This window comes from Coptis chinensis, chromosome 4, assembly GCF_015680905.1.
Source record: "Coptis chinensis isolate HL-2020 chromosome 4, ASM1568090v1, whole genome shotgun sequence".
Lineage (NCBI taxonomy): Eukaryota > Viridiplantae > Streptophyta > Magnoliopsida > Ranunculales > Ranunculaceae > Coptis > Coptis chinensis.
This window is the reverse complement of record NC_141459.1, coordinates 88,594,387-88,608,736: the sequence shown is the minus strand read 5'-3', so window position 1 is coordinate 88,608,736 and position 14,350 is coordinate 88,594,387. Positions and strand designations below refer to the sequence as shown.

At 36.3% G+C, this 14,350-nt stretch overlaps 1 protein-coding gene and 1 pseudogene across 2 annotated transcripts; one reads left to right on the top strand and one right to left on the bottom strand.

Moving 5' to 3' along the window:
- Nucleotides 1-1,358: 1,358 nt before the first annotated feature.
- LOC147505473 (26S proteasome non-ATPase regulatory subunit 2 homolog B-like) lies at nucleotides 1,359-5,271 on the top strand (annotated as a pseudogene). Its single transcript, XR_015220608.1, has 10 exons — nucleotides 1,359-1,465; nucleotides 2,507-2,631; nucleotides 2,779-2,902; nucleotides 2,977-3,065; nucleotides 3,154-3,281; nucleotides 3,382-3,673; nucleotides 3,733-3,962; nucleotides 4,384-4,440; nucleotides 4,523-4,636; nucleotides 4,733-5,271. The product of XR_015220608.1 is annotated as a 26S proteasome non-ATPase regulatory subunit 2 homolog B-like (transcript).
- Nucleotides 5,272-9,698: 4,427 nt separating this feature from the next.
- On the bottom strand, nucleotides 9,699-10,259 carry LOC147505472 (chromatin remodeling protein SHL-like). The gene has a single exon (XM_086605557.1). It carries the CDS (start codon nucleotides 10,257-10,259, stop codon nucleotides 9,699-9,701), a length of 561 nt encoding a protein of 186 aa, XP_086461683.1.
- Between the last annotated feature and the right edge of the window lie 4,091 nt (nucleotides 10,260-14,350).

Sequence of the window (14,350 nt, the reverse complement as noted above, 5' to 3'; positions counted from 1 at the left end):
TTAGTAGTTGCTGACAATTACAAGTCAGTTAGCTTTTTCTAACGCCATGACAGTTACAAGTCAGTTACAAGTTAATCTTGAAAACTATAAGATGAATTGTGATGTGAAAAACATAAGTCTTCATAAGTAAATATCTTCTAAGAGGAACTTGTATTTCAAATAGCCACTAGTACGTTGCTGATAGTCATTACATGTGAACCTGTCAGTTTCAAAATTACAAAATGACATTAGTTCGATTCCCAATTATATAAAGTCACTATAAAAACTTTGAAAATATAAAAAAACTATAAGATGAACTGTGATGTGAAAAACAAAAGTCTTCATAAGTAAATATCTTATAAGAGGAACTTGTATTACAAATAGCCACCAGTTGCTGATAGTCACTACATATAAACCTGTCAATTTCAAAATAACGAAATGACATTACTTTGATTCCCAAACATATAAAGTCACTATAAAAACTTTGAAAATCTCAAAAAATTATAAGATGAAATGTGATGTGAAAAACATAAGTCTTCATAAGTAACTATATATCTTCTAAGAGGAACTTGTATTTCAAATAGCCACCAGTTGCTGATAGTCACTACATGTGAACCTGTCAGATTCAAAATTAGGAAATGACATTACTTTGATTCCCAAACATATAAAGTCAATATAAAAACTTTGAAAATCCCAAATAGGTGTCAGAAAATTTGTGACGCCATTATAGCATCACTGTGTGGGTTTTTCCGTCACAATTAATCAAATAATTCATTTAATTTCTTTAAAAAATGTTTAGAAAATATACTGACGGCAAGGTGGCGTCAAAGAATTTAATTTCAATAAAGATACCAAGGCACGTGTTGGGCATGTGCGACAGGACGAGGCGTCAACATGAAACTGTGTCCGAAGATTTCGATTTCTTCTCGACCTCAACTTAAGAACACCAAATGAGAAACCCTTCTTCTCCACCTTTCTCGACCTGTTCGAATTCCACGTACACACGACCTACAGAAAACCAGTTTGTTTTTTCTTCCTCCTCGTTTCTTCTAAAAAAAAAAATTAATGGCGGTGTCACCATCACCATCACCCTCCCTAACCCTAACACCAAAACCCGAATCCACCAAAACTAACGAAACCCCATTGATCATAAATTCACAACCCGCACCACCAGATCCTAATTCCCCATCTCCACAACCCTCAATCCCTTTCCCTAATCCTCAATTCCCTTCCTTCATTCAACCACCTTCTTTTCGTCCCATAAATACTCCTTCTTTCCCACATCCTCCTCAATTCACTCCTATTAATCCTCACAACCCTAATTTTCAAGTTCAAGTAATGTGACCCACCGCATTACCGGGTTTTGTTCTTGTTTTCGTTAAGGCCACCTATGGGTGGAGGTGTTACTTATTATAAGAACAATCCTAATATGGTGGAAAAATGCCCAATGGCTATTCCAATATGCAAGGGCCAATTCCTCCTCCAGGTGGGTTTTTTCGTTTCGCCTCATACCTCTCTCGTTATAGTGTAATAATAATTCTATTGTTTATATTGTGTTATATGATTGTTAGACATTGTGATCTATGTGAAATTAAGTTTAAATAGGGTAATGGGTGTGTTGTTTTATTGTTGTAATAATGGTTGGTGGGATGGAAGTTGAATTAGAAAGGATACGGAGAGGGAGTGGAAAGTCCTCTTGGTGGGTTAGCTAAGGGATGCATGTGGTATCCATGAGAAGATGTTGTAATGGTTGGTGGGATGTAATGAAGATTTTTGCCGTTAAGTATTATTGCCTCTATTTCTCGTGTAGCTTTGTGGACCTGTAAAGAGTTGGAAACGTGCCCAAGATCCAAGCAATGAAGCTCTAAGAGGCTTTGGGTTTTGTGAGTTTGAGTCCGCTGAAGGTCTTCTTCGTGCATTACGCATGGGAAGCAAATTTAAAGTTGATGGGCAAGAGTTGGTGGTAGGCTGGACTATTTATTGGTTTTACTTTCTATGTTACATTGTGTTGTATTATTTTATGCTATACACATTGGGGAGTAGATTAAAAATACACGGACAAAACTTCAACCCGCTATATTTTTTGTCATAGGATTGCTACTGAAGAAGCGGCTTTGCTATATTCTTGCTTTCGACATGTAAGTTTTAACTCATTATTGACTTATTGCTAATACTTCACAGCTTAAGACTGCGTTTGAAATACTATACTTCGCTAGGTGCTTCGACCTCAATATCTTTGAAATACTAATAAATATCATTTTGAAGAAATGGTATGACATAAATGTTTAACTAACAAATATTATTCCAAAAGGTGGACTAAGCTTTTGTTTATAAACATTGCTAGAAAATTTATTGATGATGACTTGTAGGTTTACACTTGTTTGTAATCCAGACCTCGATATTCCTTCTAGTCTGGTTAATTTTGTAGAGACATACATTTTAATGACATCAGCGGACACTTATTAGTAGTTTGTATTTTATAGGATGTTTTCAGTTGTGTATTGGCTTACACTTGTTTGTGGTCCAGGGTGTTGATTTCGTGCTTGATGAAGATATGGTTGCAGATTATGATGAGAGGGAGGTAATGCAAAAAATTATTAACAATGCTAAATTGAGTGAAGGCTATCTTAACCTTGCTCGCTATCTTATAAGGTATTGGTTTCTAAAGAATGGAACTATTAATCCTTTTCATCTTTCTTTTCCAATCTCTTAGAAGAAGAGTTCTAATTTAAACCGTAATCTAAATTCATGTCGTTTGTCAGAGATTTATTGTTTTTTGTTGGTGGTCTTGTTTGTTAGGTGCACTTGATTGATGGAAGGGCAAGTGCTGGTGCTAGTGTTGACTCGGCCGGACAAAACTTGGCAAAGAACTTTTGTTAATGCATTTGTGAATGCGGTTTTGGTCGGGTAAGATATGACCTCAGTAGAATGCCAATATAATGTTACATAGACATTTTGCTGACTCTTTCCTTGCTCTCCGGATAAGTTGATGACGAGTACCTTCCAATTCTTCAAGTGGTGGCTCTGCAGAAGTTGGCTTTTCAAGAACAAGGAACATGGGAAAGCTAGTGCTGCAACAAAGTCTTGTATGTTGCTTCATCACCAATTAGTTTATGCGTCATCATTGTGCTTTTAATCGAAAAAATTAAAAAATGTTTATACTTGTGATTGTAGGGTATGATTTTTTATGGGATGTTGACTCTTGTCTTGCACAAATTGACAAGTACTTCCACAGCAATGACAACCATATTATTGCAAGTGCATTACTAGGAGTTGGCATCGTCAACAATGATTGTGATCCTGTTAGTACTTCACTGCTGCTTATATTCATTAAAATATTTTGTGATACCTTTTTTTCTTATTCTTTTGTAGTTGTTTTGACCTTTGAATCTCATCTTTTAGGCATTGGCACTTCTCGCTGATTATATAGATAGAGAAGATTCAACCATCCGTATTGGAGCCATTATGGGACTGGGTCTTGCATACGCCGGGTCCCAGAATGAGATTAGGAAATATTTATGGGACTGGGACTGGGTCTTGCATACACCGGGTCCTAGAACAAGGGTGGAAGCCACTGCTGAAGTTTCGAAGACATTTAATGAGAAGATTAGGAAATATTGTGATATGACTCTTTTGTCTTGTGCATATGCTAGAACTGGCAATGTTTTAAAGGTATCCCTTCTTGTTTAACCAAGTATTTCTTAAAGATTACCATTAGTCTCATTAACAAGATACCTTTCTTTATCCAAACAGGTGCGAATCTTCTCGGACAATCGTGCACAACATCCGAGAAGGATAAGGGTGAGACCCATTAGGGACCTCGGCTGTGCTTGGGATTGCTATGGTTGCTATGGCTGAGGAACTAGGTCTTGAGATGGCGATACATTCACGGAGCATCTGTTGCAAAAGACGGAGAGCATAATATTCGTCGAGCTGTTCCCTTTGGCTCTTGGACTACTTTGGGCATATCCAACCCAAAGGTGGTTTTAATGATTTTTGCTTCACTAACATTTAAGGCTGTTTTTCAGATTTTTGTTTTGTTTCTTTTTAATCGGTTTTATTATTATGACATTCCATCAATAACTTGATAATGGAAATTACATGACAACCAATGAGACTGGGTATAGGCATTCCCTCTCTTGTACACCCTAGCAAGGCCCAGGGGTGAGCAATACAAACAGACTACATTGCTTGAGTTGAGAAATTGATCAAGGTTGTTACTCACTATGTTATTTGAAATTTTCAACTTCGGTGTTCAATATTCAAGCACTTCTTACTTTTTTTAAAAATTTTAACTTGGACCAACTTCTAGTTCATGGTAGAGAAACATGTGGTTTTTACTCCTTTATGTTCTCTTTTTATGTTTTCTGGTTTGCTAACATGTTAAATGGGTCTTTGGATCAGTCAATGTTGGACACCCTAAGCAGATTTAGTCATGACTCAGATTCAGATGTAGCCATGGTTTGTTCTATTGTAGCATAAAACACCATCCATGTTGTGACCTTATAATGATTTAATATTGACTATAGAGTTGATTTTGCAGCCGGCAATCATCTCACTGGGTTTAATTGGCGCTGGTACCAACAATGCTCGAATTGATGGCATGCTTTGCAACCTCTCTAGTTATTACTACAAAGAAGCTAGTCTCCTCTTTTGTGTATGATGCTACTTTAAACTATATTAGTTTGTTCATTTATTTTACTTTTTGGTTGTTTTAATTATTTGATCGCTTCTTGTTATCTTGTATGTATAGGTACGGATTGCTCAAGGTCTCTTGACCCAGATTACCCGTCTTACAAATCCAGGGATTTTCGATGCAAATAAGGTAAAATGGCTGGTCTCTCTCTGCCCACTTACGTGAAAAAGCTAGATATTTTGATGAGACTCTTCAACCGTAAAGGAGAGAAGCTTCGATCTGTAAAGCTTCTTCTGCAATTCAAGTTTGTTACAAGGAGCAATTCAAGTTTGTTACAAGGCAGTATGTATAGAGTCAATTCTTCAATGTTAGATTCTGTAGTGAGCCTGCATTAAGCTTGGCTGAGAGAAGTTCAAAAGAAGGCTATGAAGACAAACTATGGTGGGCTGGTATTTCTTGTCGATTTATAAGTTGTTGTCCACTGGTTCCTTGTAAGTGTTAGAACTGGTTCTTTGTAAGTGTAGGTGTGTTAATATAATTGTCGAGTGAAATTTACTATGTGGGACTACGCATGTAGCAGGGTTACAATTATATTGTTTTTTGAGAATACAATGTTATATATATTAAATATTTTTAATACAAGATTTCTTCTTTTATTTGTGTGGTAATCAGATGTGGATGGATGAATGGAAACAATTGTATGGTAGTGATTAGAGCACTTGCAGGTAGTTTCTAAATATATGGCAGTATTATTATGTTCAAAATACCGTCACAAAATTACTGACGCCAAAATGCCGTCACAAATTCAAAATACCGTCACAAAATTACTGACGCCAAAATGCCGTCACAAATTCAAAATACCGTCACAAAATTACTGACGCCAAAATGCCGTCACAAATTCAAAATACCGTCACAAAATTACTGACGCCAAAATGCCGTCACAAATTCAATATACCGTCACAAAATTACTGATGCCAAAATGCCGTCACAAATTCAAAATACCGTCACAAAATTACTGACGCCAAAATGCCGTCACAAATTACTGACGCTAATATGCCGTCATAAATTTTTGTGACGCAAATTGAGACGCCTAAATTGTGACGCCTATTTGGCGTCACAAATATTAATTGTGACGCCAAATAGGCGTCACAAAAAAGCTGTTTTGGTGTAGTGGGGTTTTTTGGTTTTACCAAACCCTCGTTCTTGTTTTAGGGAGAGTTTTTTTTAAAGAAAAAAGAAAACAAACAGAGAAGAGACGTGCTCTAAAAGAGAGAGAGCGCTTACGGTTGTGAAAGAGATAAAAGCCGGAGGGAGAAGACAACCTTTGCAGAACGGTGTGACTTTCGGTTTCGTTTATTTTCGCTGGTTTTCGCTTTTCCGATTAATTTGCAAGTGAGTAGTCTAAACCTTATTATTTTAAAATTTAATTGATTGATTATTATATGCATTATACTGTGTTAAGTTACTGACGTTGAGATTTCTTTTGATATAAATGAGTTTATATGGCCGGTGGTGTCTGCATCACTTATTTACTTTTGAAGTGGCTTATAGATATAAGAATAAACATTTGAAGTGTCTATGAATTATAAATGACTTATATATATATATATGTATGAGAAGTAAGTAGTTGAAGCGTTTGTATGAATTATTTGCTACTGAAGTGTCTTATATGGTCGGTGATGATCTAAGGAATATTTGATTGTAACAACTTATGCAACCTTCATGATATTTAAAATATGAAATAAGTGGTGATGATTATGTAGGAATATGTAGACTTAAATTCTGTAAGTCCAAACAGGAACTGTTTTGACTACCTAGGAGGTACACCTTAAATTGTTGCTCACCTAGTTATAATAAGGTTAAGCTAAACTAAGTCAGACATTAATGTGCATGGGCCTTAACCTATATATTAGTTTTGAATCTCTTTAACTATTGGTTCTCTTTTGTATAATGAACCTACAAGTCAGACTTATACAAGGCTATAAGCCTAACCTTTACATCAGTTTTAAACTTATCTCTTAATTTTATTTTAGTATAAAAGACCTATATGAGCAATGAACCCTTCTATTAAATTAGATAAGTATTTAAATTGGCGTACACTTAGTTCTAATATTGTTGTTTTGTTCCTGTTCTAGTTAGGAATTTTGTCTGATTTGGAGACGATTTTCAGTGTCTTTAGAAATTGATATAGGTTTTGATTAAAGCATGTTAACTAAGTTTTAGCTGTCCACTTTCAAACTCAAAAATCCCCATAGCATTTTGGTTTACGTTGATGGAGTTACACCCTTCGGAAGTTGGCACGTCAGAATTTTCTAACTGTTGAAATCCGGTCTGTGCCTGGTTTGGAATCAAGTTTTCACATAGTTAGGGTTCGATTCAAACTCTCTCCAAAACATAAAAAAGTGAGTTTTCTGAGTCTTCTTTCCAACCCAATTGGGCTCGTTGCATTCCAAAGTCTGTGGAGATAGATATAAGGTCTGGAAATTTGGTTGACAGAAAACAGTGTGTCAGAAATCAGTTTATACGCACTGTGTTCAAGTCCAAATAGTTAGGGTGAGAGTTAGAATTTTTATAAAACATAAAAGAGTAAGATCTGGAAGTCTGCTTTCTATTACAATTAGCCTCATCACATTCGAAGGCCCGTGGAATTAATTATGACGTCTAGAAGTTTGACTGACAGAAAATAGTGCGTCAGAAATTAGTTTCTGTGCACTGTGTTCGAGCCTAGTTTTGGCACATTTAGAATGAGATTGAATATTTTTGTAAAACATAAGAAAGTAATTTCTATGTGTTAGCTTTTCGACGTAAAAAGCCTCAATACATTTGGATACCTGTGGAAAGAATTATGCCATTCGGAAGATAGTCCGTCAGAAATCTAATTTGCTGAAATTAGGATTTTTACCGTTTTCAACCTAAGTTTTCTTCTAGATGGACTAAGGTTGGGACTTCGAGTTCTACATGAAAAAGTATGTCAAAATACCCTAGTTTCTAAATAATTAAGTTACATGTAATTTGGATGAATGTAGGAAAAACTATAGCATTGACTAGTTGGCTAGAAAACCTATCACGTTATCCTTTATGTGCATGAACCTATTTTGGGAAATATGTCTAGTCATGAACTAAGAGTCTCTTAAATTCTTCTTAGGTGTTTTATATAATGTTTGTACTTTACTTTTAGACTGTGGTTTTATTTGGAACCGACATGGTTCATAAGATCGTTTTTTTAGAATCAAAAAGTAGAGAAAGATATGATTGTGAGTTTTTGGATTTAAAGCTTCATAGTGTATCTCTAGATATGGAACTTTACGTATATGATTGTAGGAGTATTTGAAACTTATTGTATGTGATTCTATATAGTATAAATTGTTGTTTTCTTTAAAGGTACATACAAGGATGTTGATATGTATTGGTTAAGAGCTACGTAAGGCTTGATTCTAATATTGAAAGATTGGATCACGAGGCAGCTTTATATATGAGGGGCAGCCACTATATTATATATTATATATTAGTTTTTGTGATAACTATATGCGTATAATGTTAGTATTTAATTGTGTATGTGATTGTGGTTGTTTGAATTGTATTTGATTGATGACAATTCGTGTAGCGTTCAATGATATTTAAATGCGTGATTGATTTGTATTGATGCATGAAAATAGCTTTCTGCACGTGTGATCAATTGTTGTGCATGATTAATGCTAGTGCAGTGATAAGTGAGCTGAGAATAATATTTTCAACGAGTCAACCACACCTTTAGAACTCTTCACGCCTCATCAGGATTTGGTAATGATATATTATGACTTGAGATGTCATGTGATAGAAAGGTATTCATTGAATGTGTCATGAATAACCTGTTAGTATTATGATGGGTATTCCTTGAATATGGTGGGAATGACCCAAGGTATTTATTGAATGTGACATGAATGACCTGTTAGTGTATGATGCGTATTCTTTGAATATGGCGGGAATGACCCAATGTATTCATTGAATGTGCCATGAATGACCTGTTAGTGTATGATAGGTATTCATTGAATGTGGCGGGAATAACCCAAGGTATTCATTGAATGTGCCATGAATAACCTGTTAGTGTATGATAGGTATTCATTGAATGTGGCGGGAATGACCCAAGGTATTCATTGAATGTGCCATGAATGACCTGAGATATTGAATGCCCATAAGAGGCTGTGATTATGCGAATGGAAAGTCCAAAGATGGTTGTGACTCACAAGTTACGAGTTTGCAAGGTGTAAATATGTTCATGGAGGCGATATCACCGCTTGGGACATGTCTTGTAGTGGTACTCGGTGTGAAAGAGGCACACGGGTATATGTGATTTGGCAAATATGTGAAATGCAAATCGTGGAGTAGGAACTAAAGGTGAGGTCAGTAAATAAGTGATTACTAAACAAGATGCATTATGGAATTGAATGAACTAAAAATATGTGAATTTGTGTGATCTTATGGATGTGAAGTGTGACTGTGAATAATATTAGTGAATGCTGGTGATCTCAGTTGGTAGAAACAACTTGGTCTTGTTAAGACCCCCAGTAGAAACAACTTGGTCTTGTTAAGACCCCCAGTAGAGTTGTTTTAACAAGACCAAGTTGTTTCTACCAACTAAATGATCTTGTTTCTACCAACTAAATATTGTCCATGAATATTTCTCAGTTAAGACCCCCAGTATCAAATTAGAATAATATTTCTACAACACAGCAGGCTCTTGCCAGATTAATCTGCGGTCTGGTTCTTGCGTTGTTACATTCAATCAATTTTACAACATCCTCCAATCCCGTAACAAACTGAATCAAATTGTTTCTTGCCTCTGCCTCTGACACCAATTCTTCAAACTTAGCAGGTGTGACCTCCACCGTATAAACTATACATTGAACTTTTCATTTGTGTTTGTCAAGGCAAATGTATTTCATTTTCAGGTGACATCTGATATACTATATATATACTACACAAAATGTTTATCGCAGACATCTGGCTACAGAGTATCCACCATGTAAACTACAAACAAAAGAAAGACTAGGAAGGCACATCCAAAAATTTGGAGAAGAGACCACAAAGGAAAATATGTCTCTTTTCAGTGAATCAGTTTTGAACAATCAGTACCTTTAGCAGAACAGTCGGGGCAAAAGTATGTATAACCTGGTTTGTCTACTTCCTCCCTTGTTGTACCAGTACAATGAGGATGGAACCAGTCACAGCACCCATTGCACTCAATCCAAAATTCATCCGGGTTCTCAGGCATACAACACTTGCAATAAACGCGCAGATCCCCATTCTCCATTACTTCACCCATCGATGCAACAGTTTTAAATGTTTGCTTTTCATAATCATAGTATATCCGGTAGAAGTAATCTGTCTGCTTAAGACTCCGAAGCTGAAGATACTCATCCAAGTGGTATACATTAATTTTGCATTTGATCGATTTTCCGTGCACCTCATTTGTCATATCCGACAGAAACACCTCCTTTTCCCCATGAAATGATCTTCTTCCATATTCAGCATCATCTGGATTAAAATAGAATTTGATCATTGCTTGAACTCCATCTGTTGGATCTTCTCTGAAACCTTCCACTCTACCCTTCCGTGACAGTGCGCCCCGCTTGGGAGGGCTGTATGATAACGTTATCTCCAACATTAATGCAAACCCCCCTATTGATGGTATAGGAAGTCAGCGTAGTTTTCTTCTTGGCTCGCTGTTCTTTTTTTACCATTGTTTCAACCAGGAACAACAAGAAAACCAACAAAAAGAAACAGCAGAAAAACTTAAAGATAAAGATCCATGTTTCATTTTTCACATCATGAACAAACCGCAAAAAATCAACATAACCTCTTATGTTTTGAAATTGCTTTTACCTGGCTGCTACTACTTTCCTCTGCATTTGCCTGATCATCTTGAGCTTTTTCCTGTACCAAAACTTCTAACTCCAGTTTTACCTGGCTGCTACTACTACTTGGTTTCGCACCTTGAGCTTCCTGTACTGAAACTTGTGACTCCATTTTTACCTTACTGCTTCTACTTTGTTTCATATTTGCCTGACCACTTAGACGTCTTTCCTGTATGAAAACTTTGTTGTGGAAATTTTGGTGGCAACCGCAAGCTTCACAGTACATTCCGTTAAGTTTTGAATTGTCACGAACAAACTCTTGACATCCATCTGTTGCATGCATACCTCTCCCAGCAGCACGATTCCTCTGGCATTCCTTGTATACCTCAACAACCATCTCTTGTTCCATTGATTGCAAAGATCTCGTGTTTCTATTGAAAAAAAGAAGTCCGATAAGCATAGAAGCTCACCATACATAAAAAGAACTTAATTGTGTGCAAGATTATGCCAATTGTAATTCACTATGGATGCATACTTGCACCAAATGTGTTCTTTGGCACCCACAGTATCTATGCGTCGGCGTCACTGCTAATAAGAATGGTACTACTGAAATGTTTTTATTTTGTCTGATAAACTTCATTTAAATCAACATGATGTCCATCAAACAAAAAGTGATTCTACATACCAACTCCAAACAAGATTGAGACAGACTTAACTAACAGCTAATAAGAACATGGATAATAGTCAAACAAATAGAGTAACATGATTAAGTAGAGATGACTGAGTACCTCTGAGGAATGTGATATGATGAACCACAAGCAGAAGAAACAAATGAGCTACGGCTGAAGGTTAGAAAGGCAGCAACTTTGTCCACATTTCTTCAGCAAAGCGGTGACAGTAGTAGCAAGTGGGTAAGCCGTTTAAGGTGGGAGTGGGTTTCCCAGTTTTGAAATGGTAGGGTAAGTTATATTAGGCTTCCTAAAGAGTGTCAGGTTACAGGCTTCCTGAAGAGGTAACTTATGGTCAACTTTGAACTTTGACTGACATTGGTCAATTCTACTTGGGTGTACAACCCAGCACAAGAAATTGATGATCACTTTTACTTTATATATATTCCAAAATCACCATGATCTAAAAGGAATTATGTTAGTGTATTTTATTGCACGAAAAACTTTTACAATTAGTCTCTTAGTTGTAAATTTGTAATACACGAGGAATTGAAATTTTAGATTGCTGAAATCTACCGGTTTCTTGTGTTTGCAGGTGTCAATTTTTTGTGGGGTTTGTGAGTTCACAAATATATATAGTTTTTAAAGAGTAGTGCTATACGGACCTACTTTTTAGACCTATTATTACGACTCACTATTTAGATAACGTTGGTTTTGCATTGCATTGCAATACACTCGGACATGTATCTCTATGTAAATCAATGATTATGATTTTTGAACAACAAGAGGTCCAAATAGTAGGTCAAATAAGTGGGTCGGTCTAGCATTCTTGGTTTTAAATTGTAGATTTCCACTTGTCATTTTATCCGAGCAGGAAAAAATCAGTTTCTATTAAGCTATCTAAATTGATGTAACTTTGAAGTATGAGTGCATGCATGTGATGTGATGTTTGTTTGTTTGTTTGTTTGTTTTTTTTTTTTTTTTTTTTTTTTTTTTTCCAACACACACACACACACACACACACACACACACACACACATATATATATATATATATATATATATATATATATATATATATATATATATATTAAAACATAAAAAGCAAACCACGCTACAATCCAATAAGAGTTTTGGGAGGAGGTTGGCATCCCCGATACTGAACAACCCATTTAGCTAGTTCATGAGCTTCGTGTTATGCCTCTTGCTAATCCAATGAAACTTACAAAACCAAAAGACTTACATACATCATCTACCATCGGTTTAATAGGTTCTAATTTCCAACAACATGAGTTTGACTCCGAGTGTTAAGTACATTCTCGAATAGCCAATTTACTATCACCCTCGAACAAAAGGAGTTGTCTCCTCAGACTCCTTGCTAGCTTCATCAAGCCTCTATAACCACCATTTAAAGCTTTTTCTCAGATCTATTTGTTGTGAATTTTCTAGTAGTTGCCCCTTTAAGACATCCTTCATTATCCCACACAATTACTCCAGCTGCCGCTTCTCCAGTTTCCCTGAAAAATACAGCATCAAATCTTATTACTATCGTTCCCAATCCTCACTAAGCCATTTATTATTTTGTATGTAACCCCTATTTTGGGACTTTTGACTCCCAACTCCCTGGTCGCCTTCAAAGGCCTTGATGATCTTAGTCCACATTGTCGAGGTCCTCCTTATCAAACTTTCTCTGTTCTTGATCCCCGCTTCAAACTTTTTACTTATTCCTTGTCTCCCATATCTCCCCGCAATATGATCATTGCGAGTATCCCTTTCTCTGCAACTCCTTCATCTTGGTCATTGGTCCACTGTATGAATATGTCCAGCCACTCCCTTATAGTATTGTCAGCCAACTTTTCTACTTTGCCCCCAAGATTAGATGCAAACCAAATCGATTTAGCCCATTCACATTGAAAAAACAGGTGTACAGGATCTTCTTGTTCTGCCCCACATAAAGGGCAAGAGAAATCTCCCTTCATCCCTCTTCTCTTGAGTAAATCCCGTTGGAAGACTTCCCATGTATAGTTTCGGATAAAAATTTGTATGTTTGGTGATGTGATTGGGAGTTTCGGATAGCTTTAACGATCCTTATGTTAAAAGAAGAAGACTGCTATCTCTTGGTTTCCCAAAAGCTTATGATATCTGAGACTTAATGATAAGGGTACCATTTCTAGTACCCATCCATTTTAGCTTATCCTTACCACCATAACTTGGTCTGATAAGAACTTGCTTAATGAGATTGCTTATAGTAGATGGGAATAGGTGATCAACCCTATTTGTATCCCATCCACTACCATCCTCCAGCATAATGTCCTTTACTTTAAGATCTTGTAACTCAGACCTCATAGGCACCAACTCACTAATAGTGAGTGGCTTATGATTTATGTTTAGCCAGGGTTGATTCATCAGGGATACCTCATCCCCTTTCCCTATACTCCATATACACCCATCAATGAGCTTTATAGCCACCCTATGTATCCCTTTCCAGAACCAGGAAGCATTAGGGGGTGGGTTTTCTTTCACATCAAACCAATTCTTTCAATATACAGCCATGAAAGTTTTTGCCCATAGAGAATTCTATCAGTGTAAGCCTTCCAAGCCAACTTAGCTATCATAGCTCTATTCATATCTCGAGTTTTCCTGAATCTTAAGCCACCTTGAGCCTTAGGTTTACAAATGCTATCCCACCCCATAGTATGGATGCTTTTACTCTCCTCTGTGCCATGCCACCAAAAATTCTTGCAAGCCTTATTTATCTTCTCACAAGTAAAAGCTGGAATAAGATAAGTAGCCATTGCAAAAATAGGTGTGGCTTGTACTATAGCCTGAATGAGGGTAGTTCTTCCAGCCAGAGAAATAATTTTAGCCCTCCATCCCTTTATTTTCCCATGTACCTTGCAAACCAAGTAATCAAAGTCCTCTCTTTTCTTTCTAGAAAGTACAATAGGAACCCCTAGATACTTATCTTTTCTATCAAAAAACCTCATTTTCTAAAACTTTTTCAAAATCTTTTTATGTTTATTATTCACATTCTTACTGCTATATATGCTAGACTTTTCATAATTAATCTTTTGACCAGACACCTCACAGTAATCTTCCAAAATCCTTTTCAAATTCCCACTCTCTTTGAGATTAGTTTTTGTAAACAAAATAAGGTCATCAGCATACAGTAAGTGAGTGATAGGAGGAACTTCTTTTTTAATCTTAATACCATGTAACTCCCCCTTGTGTTCA

Bases quoted from the DNA above. Each gene is read 5' to 3' on its own strand.
- LOC147505472 (XM_086605557.1), bottom strand. From the start codon at position 10,259: ATGTTGGAGATAACGTTATCATACAGCCCTCCCAAGCGGGGCGCACTG.